Below are 18,977 nucleotides of genomic sequence, written 5' to 3'. Positions count from 1 at the left end.
AATGAAGCCTGACGCCTGTCTTCATCAGTGAAATATATGAAGTACACAGCATATGGACATAATATGCATGTGGAAAGTTTATACTTTATAGTAGCCTGCCTGTGCGCGGAAATACGGACAGATCGCGACGTTATTGAGCCAGGTAGAAAGACAGATCTGTGTCATATCTCCTCCTCCCTGCGCCGCATAATAACTGATAAACTACGTGTGGATCACTTCCGGTTCATTTCATTCACAACCTGTGGACGTGGTTGCTTTTTAAAGATGATTGTTCGCGGAAATACGGGGACAGATCGCGACCCTATTTAGTCAGGGGCAGAGTATGAGAACCACACACAGATCGGTGTCATCACTTCGCTGCATGATTATAAACTGCTCACTGCTGGATCACATTGTTATAAACTCTGATAAACTGATACTAGATCACACTCTGGATCATCACTCTCTCGCCGCGCTGTGTCTCCCTCTCGTCGGTTCCGGATGGTCCCGTATTAAAAACTTTAAAGCAGTCTCCTTACTGAAGAAAAATAGAATGCCACCCGCCAGAGTGGCCAGTGAGAGTGACTGAGTCACCCGGCACAATTCTACCCGCATTTGGCGTTTTGGCGGGTGTTAATGTCAAGACCGGGACTTTACGCTGATAAGCAGCCTGACCACCGCACCCAAACATATCCTGCAGTTCTAAAGAGGAGGAGCGAGCAAGAGAGCGAGCGAGAGAAGAGAAAGAGTGACAAAGGATATCAAAGGCGGGATATGAAGTTTAGTTACTGTAAGTCATAGGGCACTTGACACCACACGTCATCTTTGTAAGTATTTATATCCAATCATTTAACTATTTAATAGAAAATATAGCGTAAAATGATCAGTTTGCTCGACTGAAAGAAGCACACTCGTGTAGACCTTCTCTTGTTCATAAATCATTCCAGCGGTTCTTTTGTTTCATCATAATGGTTGCTGAATGACGAACACTTTATTCCACAAGTGTACCCAAACAACCAAATATGAATTACAGCTATGTATATACAAAGTTAAATTCCGTTTCCAGCTTGAATGAGGAAGTACAAACTCAAGGTTCGTCATTCCCAGTGCATTAGTGACTCCTATAAAAGAAAATGATATCATTAGCATTAGCAGCTGTTGAGTGTAGAACCAGTGTTCACCTGAATCTTGTGTCCTTAGTCAATACCTATTAACCAGCGCTTCTTTTATCACTAAATACAATTAATAAAGGAGAGTTTTAAAGTTGTATAATGAAATTATTTCACCTACATGTACTCGTCGACTTGTAGTCGTGTGTTTGATTGAAGAACTTTTTCATTTCCTGTTCAGTTGTACAGTACCCAGTAGCAGTAGCCTACTTTTTTCTGAATACATATTGAACCTTTAAACTTTAGTTCTAATGAAAAGTGAAAACTTTAAAATGCCACCAAATGTTGTGACAGTAATATATTTTTTCATCATATTCTTTTTCACAGGCACTCTGAAGCAAAGAAATGAATATACAGGTAAAACTGCTTCACCCCCCAAGAGAGACACATCCTTTAATACAGTGTATAATTGACAACAACCTCGAAGACCTAAGGAAATCACTCAAGGACAACAGCATTAATGAATGTTACCCATGCACAAAGTGGAATGACTATATAACCCCTCTTATTGCTGCTGTTGTAAACCACAAAAGGGACATTTGTACTTTCCTTTTGCAGCAGGGTGCAAACCCAGATATTGCTTCCCAAAAAGGCTTAACACCTTTGCATTATGTTTCACTATCCAAAGCACAACTTATTTTTGTAGAGAAACTGCTTGAAGCAAAAGCTGATCCAAATGGATGGATTCTGCAGCCCCTCAAACCACTGCATATCGCTGCTATCAAGGACAGAGAAGATGTCTTGAAAGCACTAATTTCTGCTGGTGCACTGGTAACATTGTCACCTATCACTGATCCTGAATTTATCGTTCACGATAAAAAAATATCTCAGATGGTTCGTAATCTTGCATTGAAAGGGAATGAGTTATGCGCCAAAGTCAATTATTTCCTGGACGCTTTACTTGCTATACGAAGGAATCAACCTGAAGAAGTGTTCAAAGCCTTTGACAGTCACATGCTGTCAGAGAATCCTCAGACCCATGTCACATTGATTGAAACATTTTTTACTGTAACTGGGCCAGGTGAAGAAAAGTACTGCTGGGGAAATATCAAGTGGCTGAAGGACACTGGCAATGTGGACAACTATATTGCAGGTGTGGTCAGTCGCTTCCCAACAATTTCACAGGAGTTTGTGCACGAGGCAATTTTTTGTTTGTATAGAGTTTTGTGTACTGTTGAAGAGATACCAAATGAGCAAGCATGTGCCCTGATCCCACATCTACTGGAACAGCTTAGCTCAGGAAAGAGACCTGATATATGTGAAGATGTTATACAAACACTGTATGTGATAACACAAAAAACAAAAGGCAAAAATGGCTGGGATCCTGCCTTTATCGAGAAGTTATGCAAAACCATTGTTCCTTATGTGCGCGAAGGACACTCCACTGACATAAGAGTCTTCACATACGGCATATTTGGAAACTTGCTCTCATTTGAAAATGCAGTGAACTTCATTAAGTCAGCAGGGATAACTTCAGTACCTGATGACATACTGACATCTGCTGAAATGAAGATGCTAAAAGATCTTAAAGAAGTGCTCAGACGACTGAAAAATCATCTCAGCAAACCAAACTCAGAATGTGAAGAGTATAAAGCATCACCTGGATCCAAAAAGAAGAAGAAAAAGAAGAAGAAGAAAAAGGAAAAGCAAGGAGACCCAACTGATGATGAAGGTTGCACTGCTACAACTGAAGTAACAGCAGCTGAGCCAGTACAGTTCAACACCTCTGCAACATCAGTAAAACGCAAATGGCTCCAAGTCAGCAAGAGGTGGAGAGAAAAATTAGAGAAGCTCTTGAGCACTGATGAAAGTAAAGTAACCAGAATCGGGAGCATGCTTTATGTGAACTCAGAAGAATTGCGCATAGCAAAGGGAAGTGATGGTACTGAAGTCTTTCTGGGGCTGAGAGATGATGGCACTGAAGTTGCTATTAAGAGAATGTCCAAATGCAACTATCAGGTGCTGAAGAATGAGGAAGGATTTCTAAGACTTCCAGAGCTTGATCATCAATCTATCGTACGATACGTTGACTTTGCAGAGGATGAGTACTTTGGATATCTTGGTCTTCAACTTTGTGAATACACCCTGGAAGAATACATCAGCACCAATAAGGATGATGATCTGCAGGTGAAGAAACTCGTCCATCAGGTGCTCGAGAGTTTAAGGGAGCTTCATTGTCAAAGTCCTCCAATTCTCCACCGGGATCTCAAACCACCAAACGTTCTGATTGGTAAGACAGGTTAAATATATATTGAGATAATAAATAATATTCCAGTAATGTCTGAAATTTTCAAATTTGTGATTATCATGCACAGGTTTTCCATTTGATTTTTCCCGCAGATGTAAATGGGAGGGCAAGACTAGCTGATTTTGGCATCAGTAGACGGTTGTCCAAAGGCCAAACAACTTACCGCACAGGAACTGCTGGAACAAAGTGCTGGAAGGCCAAGGAGACCTTAACAGAAGAAGCTGACGTACCATACAAGTCCAACACTGATATACAGGTAAGTTTTGTTACACAAACTTAATTGATGACTTCTTTAAAAATCATTTCTTGATTGCATCAATTGTTAATCCTTAAGGTGGCAGGGATGCTGATTTATTATATCCTCTCCGGGGGACACCATCCTTTTGGTGACAAAGCTTTTGAATGTGAGTACAACATTCACAAAGGATGGCACACTTTGGACCATGTTCGAGATGTGGTGGCAAAAGATCTCATTGAGTGGATGATCAATGAGGAACCAAAGAAGAGACCTAAAGTTGAAGAATGCTTGAGTCATCCTTTCTTTTGGACCCCAGAGAGGTAAGGAAGAAATGCTGATGGATTGATCTGCATTTTCTACTGGATGGCATTGCCAGTGCTTTGGTTGGTCTTCCACTTTGGTCCGGAGATTAATATCTCTACATTTATTGGAAGAAATTGGAAAAAAAGGGAGATATACTGTATATATACTGGCATAAAAGAAGACGCTTTCAGTCTCATCTAAAAGACATTTACAGTGTTTTGCTCAGTCGTACTGACAAGAAGTAATATAGGTTTCTATCCACCACCCCATATTTTTCTGCTCATTTGGGGTTGCGCAGGCTAAGCAAGTTAGATGACCCTCTCCCCAGCTCCGTTTTTTTACCAACTCATCCTGATTTGATATATATATATTGTCCTTCCAGCGAGCTCTCTACCTTGCAATGCTTTTCCACTTTTATGTGCCTAGGAGGCATCCTTTTTAGATGCCCCAAACACCTTAGCTGGCTCATTTGGATGCGAAGGAGCTGCAGCTCTACTCTAAGCTCTGGATGTCTCAGCACCTTTAACTCTAACTGTGCGTTCACACCTAACACGAATAGACACAAATCTGCGGCGAGATTCCATACAAAGTCAATGCAATGACGCGAGTAGGTGCGAATTCGCGTCAGGCGTCGCGAATGACGTGAATGATGGCAACGCAAATTCGCGTGAGTTGAAAAAATTGAACTTCCTCTGCAAATTTGCGTCACGTGGTGTAGCAAAGGCCTATCAACATCGAGATTCTCCTGATGCCGTTGGTAACCATGGAGATAAGCCACACTTCCTGTCCTCCATTCCAGGAGCAAAGTGCGAATAATTGCCTGTTATTTAAACGCAAATTTTAATCCAAACTTGGACAAGTAACGTGAGGGGAATATTTGCTTAACGTATGGTGTGAACGCACAGTAAGGCATCCGACCTCTCCAGTATTTGCTTATAAATACTAAACACAAATTACAGGTTATTATTTATGATCATTTGGATGCGCAAATGTCATCAGTTTTGTAGGTATTTGATTAGAAACCAAAGTAATGGAGAAACTCGAAATTTGATAAAAAGTAATTGGGTCAATGAGTCGCTACGATCTACCCTTTGGTAATTGTGGTCCTCTTTACAAATTTTCATGGCAATCCATCAGAAAGTTGTTGACATATTTCAGGCTGAACTAAAGTGGTGGACCAACCAATGGAGACACTGACATCACACCATCCATAGAGTTTTGAGCATGGCTGGGGAAAATCATAGGATTTAGCAAAAGATCATATGATACCAAAAGTTTTGTGTTCTCTTCTCCTGTCAACATACTTTGGTAGCATCTCATTATAATTTTTGAAAAGGCAAGTCCTGTTTGGACATTGTTTGGACTTCAACAGTCTTACTACTACATTGCTCAAAGCAGTTTAATATTGAAGCCTGTGGGTTTACAAAGGCATTAGATTTGAAGTATCTCTCTATGACAAGCCGAGGGCAGTGACTAAGCATTGGTATTTGATGACTTTGCATTGAGAACAGGTTTTATTTGGTTATTTTGTTAAACACGCACCATAAACTTCCAATTTCATTTTTCAGGAGAGTAGAGTATTTAAGAAAGATTGGAAACAAGGAGGAAGTGGCAAAGTTTCAAAATGCTGACGCAGAATTCATTTCTTCGTTGGAAAAATTCACTGGAGTTGGATCCTTCAAACTGTGGAAAAATCAGGTGAACACAATGTATCCCACTAATTTGTATTTATGAATTTCACTTCATCATGATGTATAATTATAGCTTCTTATTGCGTTATAGTTTCCACCAGAGTTGGTCCAGAAGTTGGATGGTAAGAAGAAAGCCTACCCTGAAAACATTCTGGGACTACTGCGCTTCATGCGAAACCTCCTTGAGCACTAGTAAGTTATTTAATGTTTTTAACTACTGTTTTAATGATTTCTTGGTACGAGTTTAATCATCTCTCCAGTTTGTCAATACTGGCATATTGTAATTAACTCATACGTATGACACAAACCGCCTCCATTATAATTGGCCTCCCCATCCGCAACCTCTCAGATCTTAACCGCAAAGCCATCACACACAGAACACATCATTGCACATGACCCCGGACACCCCCTCAATTCATCTTCACACTGCTTCCATCAGGTCGCAGATACAAGACGTTGGCCTGTAAAAGGGCACGCTATGGCAGGAGTTTTGTTCCCTCCGCCACAGCATCATTAAACAACACCACCCGGTAACTGACAGGAGGGAAAGCAATATTATGTGTTATGTGTTATGTTATGTTCTTTTTGTACGTGGTTTCTATGTGTCCAATAAAACAATAAAAGCAACAAAGAACAAAAACAATACAAATTTTAATCTAATCTATACTGTCTAACTGACTTTCTAATACAGTTTTAATTCTCTATTTTCAGTGAAGAGGAGGCCGCCAAATTTGATCTGATGTCGATGTTTCCTGATCTTTTTGGAAGCGTTTATATATTTGCCAAAAACCAAGGCTGGAATTTGAAGCCATCTCTAAAAGAAACGGAAGAGTTTCCAGGAGCAAACCTCGCCACCGCAGCTGCAGTGCCACCATCAAACTCCAACGAACATCTCAATGTCCCAATTCAAGAATCTCAAAGAATTTCTACTGAGCCAACTGCAAAGTGACACCAGGCTCATGGCTTCAGTCTTTTGCTTTAGCAGGGACAGTAATTAGATGTAAATGAGGGATGCTGCCACTGAGTTGATTTGAATGAACTGCTTCTAAATGCAAAAGCTGTTGCTGGGTGGTTTTAAATCAGCAGAGCAAATCCTATATTTCCCTTTTGCTGTGGACATACAAGTGCACTGTTAAGCAAAAAGACATATTTGAAAGCCTCTTGATATTGGAGGCCTGACTCTTTGAAATGAGGAATAACTAGTGTATTTTTTCTGATTGAAACATACAAGCAATGTTCATATAGAGAGTGGTAATATTAACTAATGTAAGGAGGCCATTGTAAATCATTTCTGACCTCCTCCTGTGCCTTTAAAAACACTTTGTGGGCAGAAAGGTGTAACAAGTCCTGTTGCAAGACACTTCAGTGAAATGCAGCATCACATCTTTTTAGGAATAGAAACCAGTCCAGCCAAATAGTTGGTAGTGGAAAAAGAGAGAAGCATTTTGGATTTATGTCTCATATCATTTGTTGCCTGGAGCATCACAAAGGTTTCTTGATGAAAGAGTTATTTTACTTTTTTAATTTTTGCATTTAATCTTCATATTTCTATATATTTTACATGTTAAAGACATTTACATTGTTTGTACAATATATCATATGTTGTTCTTTTTTTAAGTAAACCACAACAAAGAGGCACATTTTTTTTGGTTAAGAGTTCCTCTGTGCAAGCTCGGGCACATCTCTTGCCTCACCGCCAGTTTGGGAATGTGATTGGTTTGCAGCCCATTATGTGTGGGTACCCCATTGGCTAATATGTATGTGTTGATACTTTTGTTTCCTTCATACCCATCTTACTTAATGTTCTTTGTTGTGTTTAATGATGGCACTGATGAAAGCCATAAGCCAAAACATGTTTGTGACAATAAAGTTGGTCTTTATATTTCCAGAGTTGATGGAACTTTTTAAATATCAGATATCATTCTGTTCTCTAAACTCTGCCTTTACATATATAAAAATGTTCAGTTTCCATTGTTACTGACACAAGAGTATAAATGACCCTAACTCTTTATTTTGGGAATTGTAGTTTCTAGTGGTGGTGAACTGGACTGTGTAATTTTATAAGATCTTTACTCCATTGATATACATGAAGTAAAAAATATTCAAAACACCTTTAAAAACAAAATGTACTCCATTACAACACCTCCACCCACTATGGTCGTATCACAGCCCTTTGCTTTTTCCATACAGGGAATGTCTTGAAAGCACAAACCTTTAATTATTGTAACTGAGACCCCGGCCTTTAGACTGTAGTTATTACGTGAAAATGTTACTGTAGGTGATATAGACTATATTGTGTACAGTGAAAATAAAGATTGTAGTTTTAGGAGGTGAAATATTTAGCCAATGCTAACTCAAACAAACATATGAAAAGAAACTCCCCATTCAATGTAGTTCAGAGTGCTATAAGTGGATATTAATAAAACCGACTGACAAGTTTAAAAAATGATCACAGTTGTTGCGACATAATTTAACTATTCTTTTTGGGCTACAACTCACAGCAGACGTCAGTGGACTCAGATAAATATTATTTGGTAAGACGACATAATTTGTTTGTCTGAGGGTCGATGAAAATGTATCCACTCAAGTTGAGAGCCTTTTCTGTTCTTTGAAAGGACTGAATGTTAAACTTACAAGCTCCAAATGTACATAAAACAAGGACTGCAATGCCACCACCAAAAAGTCTGAACAGATCTCTGCACTTACTTTCAAATACATCAAATGTTACTGCAGTTTTCAAGAACATGATATACAAAAATTATGTCTGCCAAATTAATTTTATAGATACCAGACCCGCAAGTCTTGAAGTGAATGGTACTGCAACTAAAAAAATTTAATGGAATATGCAAGCTTTACCACAACAAGACTTTGTTTTTGCATATCGAATGTTATTCTAAAAATACACTGTAAATGTAGTCATTTGAGTATCAAATAAACGTTTAAAAGTATGATAGTAAGAAGTGTTTTGTACATTAACCGATCATTAGGATTATAAAACTGGCAACATCAGTCAATCATAAATGGTATAAATGATGGATGTAGCCACCGTGACGTCGCCCATTGGTTTGTTGACCGCCTTTTTAAAGCCTTGAATTTAGCATGTTAGCCATAGCCATGATGTCTGTTTTGAGCCAGAAATCACCACTTTTGAATGAGAGGTTGTCAGAGAGGGGTCACTCTATCGATTTACCAGTTGATCTACGTTCCAAGCAGCCAAAATGAGTTTCCTCTGAAGGCTGTCTCGGCTCAGTCTTAGAGATAGGGTAAGGAGCTCAGATATCCAGAGGGAGTTCGGAGTAGAGCCGCTACTCCCCTGCATCGAAAGGAGCCAGTTGAGCTGGTTCGGGCATCTGATTAGGATGCCTCCTGGACACCTCCCTTATGAGGTTTTCCGGGCATGTCCAACTGGGAGGAGACCCAAGGCAGACCCAGAGCTCGCTGGAGGGATTATATATCCTGTCTGGCCTGGGAATGCCTCGGAATCCCCCAGGAGGAGCTGGAAACGTTGCTGTGGAGAGGGACGCCTGGGTCACCTTGCTTAGCCTGCTGCCACCGCAAAAAAAGCAACTAAAAAAATCTGTGTTAAACATATAGATGTTTACTTCTGAGTGGGTGGATTCTTGGGTTCAGCTTTGAAGGCATCTATTCCTGATTGGTCCTTTTAAAAACTGCCTTTCCAAATGGCAGCAGTGTAAGCAGCATCTCAGTTTTGTCACCACCAACCTCTTTTGGAGTTGCCTTGTTTGTTAGATATTGAAGATATTGTTGATGGTAACTTGAAAGTATGTCTGTAAATATTTAATGCTCTATGAATGGTTTGATCATCAGTGACCTTGACTGAAGACCATTCATTCTCAACAAAGACGTTACATTTTTTTATTTTATTCTACTATTTTTTTGAATAAACTTTAATTCTAAATAGAGCTCAAAACACAACAAAAGGTGTGCTCTAATTGCTTGCTTAAAATAGAAACCAGGGAGAGATATACTCAAGCATTCCAACAAGCAAGTTAAAATGTAACCTTAATTACTTTATGACTTTTTACTAGGCTTAGCTTAGTGCTAACCCCATTCAGCACAAAACTGCTCAATTAAAAAAGGCTTTGCGATGGCTATGCTTGGCCTTTTATTGTGGCCAGCCTAAGGCCCACCTGTGCAATAATCACGCTGTCTAATCAGCATCTTGATATGCCACACCTGTGAAGTGGATGGATTATCTCGGCAAAGGAGAAGTGCTCACTAACACAGATTTAGACAAATTTGTGAACAATATTTGAGAGAAATAGGCCTTTTGTGTACATAGAAAAAGCCTTAGATCTTTGAGTTCAGCCCATAAAAAATGGGAGCAAAATCAAAAGTGTTGCGTTTATATTTTTGTTCAGTGTACATTTCAAGCAGGCAAGGTGTGTCAGCAAAAGGGAACTTGTTATATTAATCAACCTGTCTGAAAGGGACACCAATGGAATCCACAACTTTTATCTCTAACTCAAAACTGGCAGCAATTTAATTTCCCATTTGCTTGTAAAACATCGATCACAAAGGAATATTTTCATCAATCGCTTTGGACTGGGATAACATTTGGAACATGCTTCATGGGCAGTTTACAAGATGGACTTTACACCGATAATCAACCTGACCACCGCACCCAAACAACCTACCCAGCCTGCAGTTCTAAAGAGGAGGAGCAAGAGAGAGAGAGAAGAGAAAGAGTGACAAAGGATATCAAAGACAACATATGAAGTTTAGATACTGTAAGTCATATGCCAGTGGATACCACACTTCATCTTTGTAAGTATATATTTATATCCAATCATTTAACTATTTAATTCAAAATATAGCCTAAAATGATCAGCTTGCTCGACTGAAAGAAGCACACTCGTGTAGACCTTCTCTTGTTCATAAATCATTCCAGCGGTTATTTTGTTTCATCATAATGGTTGCTGAATGACGAACACTTTATTCCACAAGTGTACCCAAACAACCAAATATAATTTACAGCTATGTATATACAAAGTTGAATTCCGTTTCCAGCTTGAATGAGGAAGTACAAACTCAAGGTGCGTCACTCCCAGTGTATTAGTGACTCCTATAAAAAAATGATATCATTAGCATAGCAGCTGTCGAGTGTAGAACCAGTGTTCACCTGAATCTTGTGTCCTTAGTCAATACCTATTAACCAGCGCTTCTTTTATCACTAAATACAGTTAATAAAGGAGAGTTTTAAAGTTGTATAATGAAATTATTTCACCTACGTGTACTCGTTGACTTGTGGTCGTGTGTTTGATTGAAGAACTTTTTCATTTCCTGTTCAGTTGTACAGTACCCAGTAGTAGTAGCCTACTGTTTTCCGAATACATATTGAACCTCTAAACTTTAGTTCTAATGAAAAGTGAAAACTTTAAAATGCCACCAAATGTTGTGACAGTAATATTTCTTTTCATCATATTCTTTTTCACAGGTACTCTGAAGCAAAGAAATGAATATACAGCTAACATTGCATCACCCCCCAAGAGAGACACATCCTTTAATACAGTGTATAATTGACAACAACCTCAAGAACCTCAAAAAATCACTAAGGGGCAACAGCATTAATGAATGCTATCCATCCAAAGATTGGAATGACTATATAACCCCACTGACTGCTGCTGTTGTAAACCACAGAACGGACATTTGTACTTTCCTTTTGCAGCAGGGGGCAAACCCAAATATTGCCTCCCAAAAAGGCTTAACACCTTTGCATTATGTCTCACTATCCAAAGCATCACTTCTTTTTGTGGAGAAACTGCTAAAAGCGAAAGCTAATCCAAATGTAAGGGATCTACAGCAGTTCTCACCACTGCATACTGCTGTCATCAATGACAGGGAGGATGTCTTGAAAGTGCTAATTTCTGCTGGTGCACTGGTGACATTGTCACCTATCACTAATCCTGAATATATAATTCACGATAAAAAAATATCTCAGATGGTTCGTAATCTTGCATTGAAAGGGGATGAGTTATGCTCCAAAGTAAATTATTTCCTGGATGTTTTACTTGCTATACGAAGGAATAAACCTGAGGAAGTGTTCAAAACCTTTAACAGTCACATGCTGTGGGAGAATCCTCAGAGCCATGTCACATTGATTGAAACACTTTTTACTGTAACTGGGCCAGATGAAGTACCAGAAAAGTACCGTCGGGGAAGTATCAAGTGGCTGAAGGACACTGGCAATGTAGACACCTATATTGCAGGTGTGGTCAGTCGCTTCCCAAACATTTCACAGGAGTTTATTCACCAGGCAATTTTTAGTTTGTATGCAGTTTTGTGTACTGTTGAAGAGATATCAAATGAGCAAGCATGTGCCCTGATCCCACATCTACTGGAACAGCTTAGCTCAGGAAAGAGACCTGATATATGTGAAGATGTTATAAGAACACTGTATGTGATAACACAAAAAACAAAAGGCAAAAATGGCTGGGATCCTGCCTTTATCGAGAAGTTATGCAAAACCATTGTTCCTTATGTGCGCGAAGGACAATCCACTGACAGAAGACTCTTCACATACGGCATATTTGGAAACTTGCTCTCATTCGAAAATGCAGTGAACTTCATTAAGTCAGCAGGGATAACTTCAGTGCCTGATGACATACTGACATCTGCAGGAATGGATATTCTTGAAGATCTTAAAGAAGTGCTCAGACGACTGAACAATCATCTCAGCAAACCACACTCAGAATGTGAAGAGAATAAAGCATCAACTGGATCCAAGAAAAAGAAGAAAAAGAAGAAGAAGAAAAAGGAAAAGCAAGGAGACCCAACTGATGATGAAGGTTGCACTGCTACAACTGAAGTAACAGCAGCTGAGCCAGTACAGTTCAACACCTCTGCGACATCAGGAAAACGCAAATGGCTTCAAGTCAGCAAGAGGTGGAGAGAAAAATTAGAGAAGCTCTTGAGCACTGATGAAAGTAAAGTAACTAGAATTGGGAGCATGATTTATGTGAACACAGAAGAATTGCGCATAGCAAAGGGAAGTGATGGTACTGAAGTCTTTCTGGGGCTGAGAGATGATGGCACTGAAGTTGCTATTAAGAGAATGTCCAAATGCAACTATCAGGTGCTGAAGAATGAGGAAGTATTTCTACGACTTCCAGAGCTTGATCATCAATCTATCGTACGATACGTTGACTTTGCCGAGGATGAGTACTTTGGATATCTTGGTCTTCAACTTTGTGAATACACCCTGGAAGAATACATCAGCACCAATAAAGATGGTGGTCTGCAGGTGAAGAAACTCGTCAATCAGGTGCTCGAGAGCTTAAGGGAGCTTCATTGTCAAAGTCCTCCAATTCTCCACCGGGATCTCAAACCACCAAACGTTCTGATTGGTAAGACAGGTTAAATATATATTGAGATAATAAATGATATTCCAGTAATGTCTAGAATTTTCAAATTTGTGATTATCATGCACAAGTTTTCCATTTGATTTTTCCCGCAGATGTAAATGGGAGGGCAAGACTAGCTGATTTTGGTATCAGTAGATGGTTGGCCAAAGGCCAAACAACTTACCGCACAGGAACTGCTGGAACAAAGTGCTGGAAGGCCAAGGAGACCTTGACAGAAGAAGCTGACATACCATATAAGTCCAACACTGATATACAGGTAAGTTTTGTTACACAAACTTAATTGATGACTTCTTTAAAAATCATTTCCTTGATTACATCCATTGTTAATCCTTAAGGTGGCAGGGATGCTGATTTATTATATCCTCTCTGGGGGACACCATCCTTTTGGCGACAAATCTTATCAATGTGAGAACAACATTTATGAAGGGAGGTACGATTTGAAACATGTTCGAGATGTGGTGGCAAAAGATCTCATTGAGTGGATGATCAATGAGGAACCAAAGAAGAGACCTAAAGTTGAAGAATGCTTGAGTCATCCTTTCTTTTGGACCCCGGAGAGGTAAGGAAGAAATGCTGATGGATTGATCTGCATTTTCTACTGGATGGCATTGCCAGTGCTTTGGTTGGTCTTCCACTTTGGTCCGGAGATTAATATCTCTACATTTATTGGAAGAAATTGAAAAAAAGGGAGATATACTGTATATATACTGGCATAAAAGAAGACACTTGCAGTCTCATCTAAAAGACATTTACATTTTTTTGCTCAGTCGTACTGAAAAGAAGTTATATAGGTTTCTATCCATCCCCCCATATTTTTCTGCTCATTTGGGGTCGCGCAGGCTAAGCAAGTTAGATGACCCTCTCCCCAGCTACGTTTTTTACCAACTCATCCTGATAGGATATATATATATTGTCCTTCCAGCGAGCTCTCTACCTTGCAATGTTTTTCCACTTTTACGTGCCCAGGAGGCATCTTTTTTAGATGCCCCAACCACCTTAGCTGGCTCATTTGGATGCGAAGGAGCTGCAGCTCTACTCTGAGCTTTGGATGTCTCAGCACCTTTAACTCTAACTGTGCGTTCACACCGAACACAAATAGACGCGAATCTGCGGCGAGATTCCATACTAAGTCCATGCAATGACGCGAGTAGATGCGAATTCTCGTCAGGCGGCGCGAATTTCCACGGTGAATTCACATCACGTGGTGTAGAAAAAGCCTATAAACATCGAGATTCTCCTGACAACGTTGGTAACCATGGATATAAGCCCCGCTTCCTCCATTCTTCCTCCATTCTAGAAGCGAAGGGCGAATATTCGCATGTTATTTAAACGCAAATTTGGATCCGGCGGTCAAACTCACGCAAGGCGAATATTTGCTTCGTGTTCGGTGTGAACGCACAGTAAGGCATCCAACCTCTCCAGTATTTGCTTATAAATACTGAACACAAATTACAGGTTATTATTTATGATCATTTGGATGCTCAAATGTCATCAGTTTTGCAGGTATTTCATTAGAAACTAAAGTAATGGAGAAACTCGAAATTTGATAAGAAGTCTTGGGTCATTGAGTCGCTATGATCTACCCTTTGGTAATTGTAGTCCTCTTTACACATTTTCATGGCAATCCATCAGAAAGGTGTTGATATATTATAAGCTGAACTAAAGTGGTGGACCAACCAATGGAGACACTGACATTACCATCCCTAGAGTTTTGAGCATGGCTGGGGAAAATCATAGGATTTAGCAAAAGATCATATGATACCAAAAGTTTTGTGTTCTCTTGTCCTGTCAACATACTTTGGTAGCATCTCATTATAATTTTTGAAAAGGCAAGCCCTGTTTGGACATTGTTTGGACTTCAACAGTCTTACTACTACATTGCAAAAAGCAGTTTAATATTGAAGCCTATGGGTTTACAAAGGCATTAGATTTGAAATATCTCTCTATGACAAGCCGAGGGTAGTGACTAAGCATTGGTATTTGATGACTTTGCATTGAGAACAGGTTTTATTTGGTTATTTTGTTAAACATGCACCATAAACTTACAATTTCATTTTTCAGGAGAGTAGAGTATTTAAGAAAGATTGGAAACAAGGAGGAAGTGGCAAAGTTTCAAAATGCTGACGCAGAATTCATTTCTTCGTTAGAAAAATGCGCTGGAGTTGGATCCTTCAAACTGTGGAAAAATCAGGTGAACGCAACGTATCCCACTAGTTTGTATTTCTGAATTTCACTTCATCATGATGTATAATTATAACTTATTATTGTGTTGTAGTTTCCACCAGAGTTGGTCCAGAAGTTGGATGGTAAGAAGAAAGCCTACCCTGAAAACATTCTGGGACTACTGCGCTTCATGCGAAACCTCCTTGAGCACTAGTAAGTTATTTAATGTTTTTAACTACTGTTTTAATGATTTCTTGGTACGAGTTTAATCATCTCCAGTTTGTAAATACTGGCATATTGTAATTAACTCATACGTATCACACAAACCGCCTCAAATATAATTGGCCTCCCCATCCGCAACCTCTCAGATCTTAACAGCAAAGTCATCACACACAGAACACATCATTGCACATGACCACGGACACCCCCTCAATTCATCCTTCACACTGCTTCCATCAGGTCGCAGATACAAGACGTTGGCCTGTAAAAGGGCACGCTATGGCAGGAGTTTTGTTCCCTCTGCCACAGCATCATTAAAGAACACCACCCGGTAACTGACGGGAGAGAAAGCAATGTTATGCGTTATGTTATGTTCTTTTTGTACGTGGTTTCTATGTGTCCAATAAAACAATAAAAGCAACAAAGAACAAAAACAATACAAATTTTAATCTAATCTATACTGTCTCACTGACCTTCTAATACAGTTTTAATTCTCTATTTTCAGTGAAGAGGAGGCCGCCAAATTTGATCTGATGTCGATGTTTCCTGATCTTTTTGGAAGCGTTTATATATTTGCCAAAAACCAAGGCTGGAATTTGAAGCCATCTCTTAAAGAAACAGAAGAGTTTCCGGGAGCAAACCTCGCCACCGCAGCTGCAGTGCCACCATCAAACTCCAACGAACATCTCAATGTCCCAATTCAAGAATCTCAAAGAATTTCTACTGAGCCAACTGCAAAGTGACACCAGGCTCATGGCTTCAGTCTTTTGCTTTAGCAGGGACAGTAATTAGATGTAAATGAGGGATGCTGCCACTGAGTTGATTTGAATGAACTGCTTCTAAATGCAAAAGCTGTTGCTGGGTGGTTTTAAATCAGCAGAGCAAATCCTACATTTGCCTTTTGCTGTGGACATACAAGTGCACTGTTGTGCAAAAATATATATTTGAAAGCCTCTTGATATTGGAGGCCTGACTCTTTGAAATGAGGAATAACTAGTGTGTATTTTTTCTGATTGAAACATACAAGCAATGTTCATATAGAGAGTGGTAATATTAACTAATGTAAGGAGGCCATTGTAAATAATTTCTGACCTCCTCCTGTGCCTTTAAAAACACTTTGTGGGCAGAAAGGTGTAACAAGTCCTGTTGCAAGACACTTCAGTGAAATGCAGCAGAAACAAGTCCAGCCAAATAGTTGGTAGTAGAAAAAGAGAGAAGCATTTTGGATTTATGTCTCATATCATTTGTTGCCAGGAGCAACACAAAGGTTTCTTGATGAAAGAGTTATTTTACTTTTTTAATTTTTGCATTTAATCTTCATATTTCTATATATTTTACATGTTAAAGACATTTACATTGTTTGTACAATATATCATATTTTGTTCCTTTTTTAAGTAAACCACAACAAAGAGGCACATTTTATTTGGTTAAGAGTTCCTCTGTGCAAGCTCAGGCACATCTCTTGCCTCACCGCCAGTTTGGGAATGTGATTGGTTTGCAGCCCATTATGTGTGGGTACCCTATTGGCTAATATGTATGTGTTGATACTTTTGTTTCCTTCATACTCATCTTACTTAATGTTCTTTGTTGTGTTTAATGATGGCACTGATGAAAGCCATAAGCCAAAACATGTTTGTGACAATAAAGTTGGTCTTTATATTTCCAGAGTTGATGGAACTTTTTAAATATCAGATATCATTCTGTTCTCTAAACTCTGCCTTTACATATATAACAATGTTCAGTTTCCATTGTTACTGACACAAGAGTATAAATGACCCTAACTCTTTATTTTGGGAATTGTAGTTTCTAGTGGTGGTGAACTGGACTGCGTAATTTTATAAGATCTTTACTCCATTGATATACATCAAGTAAAAAATATTCAAAACACCTTTAAAAACAAAATGTACTCCATTACAACACCTCCACCCACTATGGTCGTATCACAGCCCTTTGCTTTTTCCATACAGGGAATGTCTTGAAAGCACAAACCTTTAATTATTGTAACTGAGACCCCGGCCTTTAGACTGTAGTTATTACGTGAAAATGTTACTGTAGGTGATATAGACTATATTGTGTACAGTGAAAATAAAGATTGTAGTTTTAGGAGGTGAAATATTTAGCCAATGCTAATTCAAACAAACATATGAAAAGAAACTCCCCATTCAATGTAGTTCAGAGTGCTATAAGTGGATATTAATAAAACCGACTGACAAGTTTAAAAAATGATCACAGTTGTTGCGACATAATTTAACTTTTCTTTTTGGGCTACAACTCGTAGCAGACGTCAGTGGACTCAGATAAATATTATTTGGTAAGACGACATAATTTGTTTGTCTGAGGGTCGATGAAAATGTATCCACTCAAGTTGAGAGCCTTTTCTGTTCTTTGAAAGGACTGAATGTTAAACTTACAAGCTCCAAATGTACATAAAACAAGGACTGCAATGCCACCACCAAAAAGTCTGAACAGATCTCTGCACTTACTTTCAAATACATCAAATGTTACTGCAGTTTTCAAGAACATGATATACAAAAATTATGTCTGCCAAATTAATTTTATAGATACCAGACCCGCAAGTCTTGAAGTGAATGGTACTGCAACTAAAAAAATTTAATGGAATATGCAAGCTTTACCACAACAAGACTTTGTTTTTGCATATCGAATGTTATTCTAAAAATACACTGTAAATGTAGTCATTTGAGTATCAAATAAACGTTTAAAAGTATGATAGTAAGAAGTGTTTTGTACATTAACCGATCATTAGGATTATAAAACTGGCAACATCAGTCAATCATAAATGGTATAAATGATGGATGTAGCCACCGTGACGTCGCCCATTGGTTTGTTGACCGCCTTTTTAAAGCCTTGAATTTAGCATGTTAGCCATAGCCATGATGTTTGTTTTGAGCCAGAAATCACCACTTTTGAATGAGAGGTTGTCAGAGAGGGGTCAGTCTATCGATTTACCAGTTGATCTACGTTCCAAGTGGCCGAAATGAGTTTCCTCTGAAGGCTGTCTGGGCTCAGTCTTAGAGATAGGGTAAGGAGCTCAGACATCCGGAGGGAGTTCGGAGTAGAGCCGCTACTCCCCTGCATCGAAAGGAGTTGAGCTGGTTCGGGCATCTGATTAGGGTGCCTCCTGGTCAACTCCCTTTGGAGGTTTTCCGGGCATGTCCAACTGGGAGGAGACCCAAGGCAGACCCAGAGCTCGCTGGAGGGATTATATATCCTGTCTGGCCTGGGAATGCCTCGGAATCCCCCAGGAGGAGCTGGAAACGTTGCTGTGGAGAGGGACGCCTGGGTCACCTTGCTTAGCCTGCTGCCTACGCAACTTGGCCCTGGATAAGCGGAAGATCATGGATGGATGGATAGAATTAAGAAGCTAACAGAGTTTGTGGAACATGACGGACCAGCCGTTCCCTCGCCCATATCTCCAGTGGGAAAGCGAGCACTGGGTGAAAGACAGGAATTGTGACTTAAGATAACCAGTCCTCTAATATAATAATTCATCCCTGTACAGTTGTCATAATAAATCTGTGATAGAGGCCATGTTTAATTGTACTGTAAAGTTCGGTCTCATCC

The 18,977-nt window shown here is 39.4% G+C and overlaps 1 protein-coding gene and 1 long non-coding RNA gene across 2 annotated transcripts; both read left to right on the top strand.

The window, feature by feature from the left end:
* The first annotated feature begins 535 nt into the window (after positions 1–535).
* Positions 536–17,029, top strand: LOC138600843 (uncharacterized). The gene is made up of 7 exons (XM_069672366.1): positions 536–806; positions 11,087–12,995; positions 13,106–13,269; positions 13,349–13,572; positions 15,075–15,204; positions 15,289–15,389; positions 15,901–17,029. The coding sequence occupies exons 2-7, from the start codon at positions 11,105–11,107 to the stop codon at positions 16,136–16,138; spliced, it is 2,748 nt and encodes a 915-aa protein (XP_069528467.1). The 5' UTR covers positions 536–806; positions 11,087–11,104; the 3' UTR covers positions 16,139–17,029.
* Positions 5,606–6,673, top strand: LOC138600377 (uncharacterized). The gene is made up of 3 exons (XR_011308750.1): positions 5,606–5,635; positions 5,720–5,820; positions 6,340–6,673. It is a non-coding gene; the product is annotated as an uncharacterized lncRNA (long non-coding RNA).
* Positions 17,030–18,977: the final 1,948 nt, after the last annotated feature.

The sequence above is a fragment of the Semicossyphus pulcher genome, unplaced genomic scaffold (assembly GCF_022749685.1).
Source record: "Semicossyphus pulcher isolate SPU_LCO1_2020_fin unplaced genomic scaffold, fSemPul1.0.p SCAF_21, whole genome shotgun sequence".
Lineage (NCBI taxonomy): Eukaryota > Metazoa > Chordata > Actinopteri > Labriformes > Labridae > Semicossyphus > Semicossyphus pulcher.
The sequence above is the reverse complement of the archived record's forward strand: the minus strand, read 5'-3'. Positions and strand labels throughout refer to the sequence as shown.

Coding starts and splice junctions, on each gene's coding strand:
- LOC138600843 (XM_069672366.1), top strand. CDS start 11,105: ATGAATATACAGCTAACATTGCATCACCCCCCAAGAGAGACACATCCT. Junction 15,205..15,288: donor TCAAACTGTGGAAAAATCAG/GTGAACGCAACG, acceptor ATTGTGTTGTAG/TTTCCACCAGAGTTGGTCCA. Junction 15,390..15,900: donor CGAAACCTCCTTGAGCACTA/GTAAGTTATTTA, acceptor CTCTATTTTCAG/TGAAGAGGAGGCCGCCAAAT.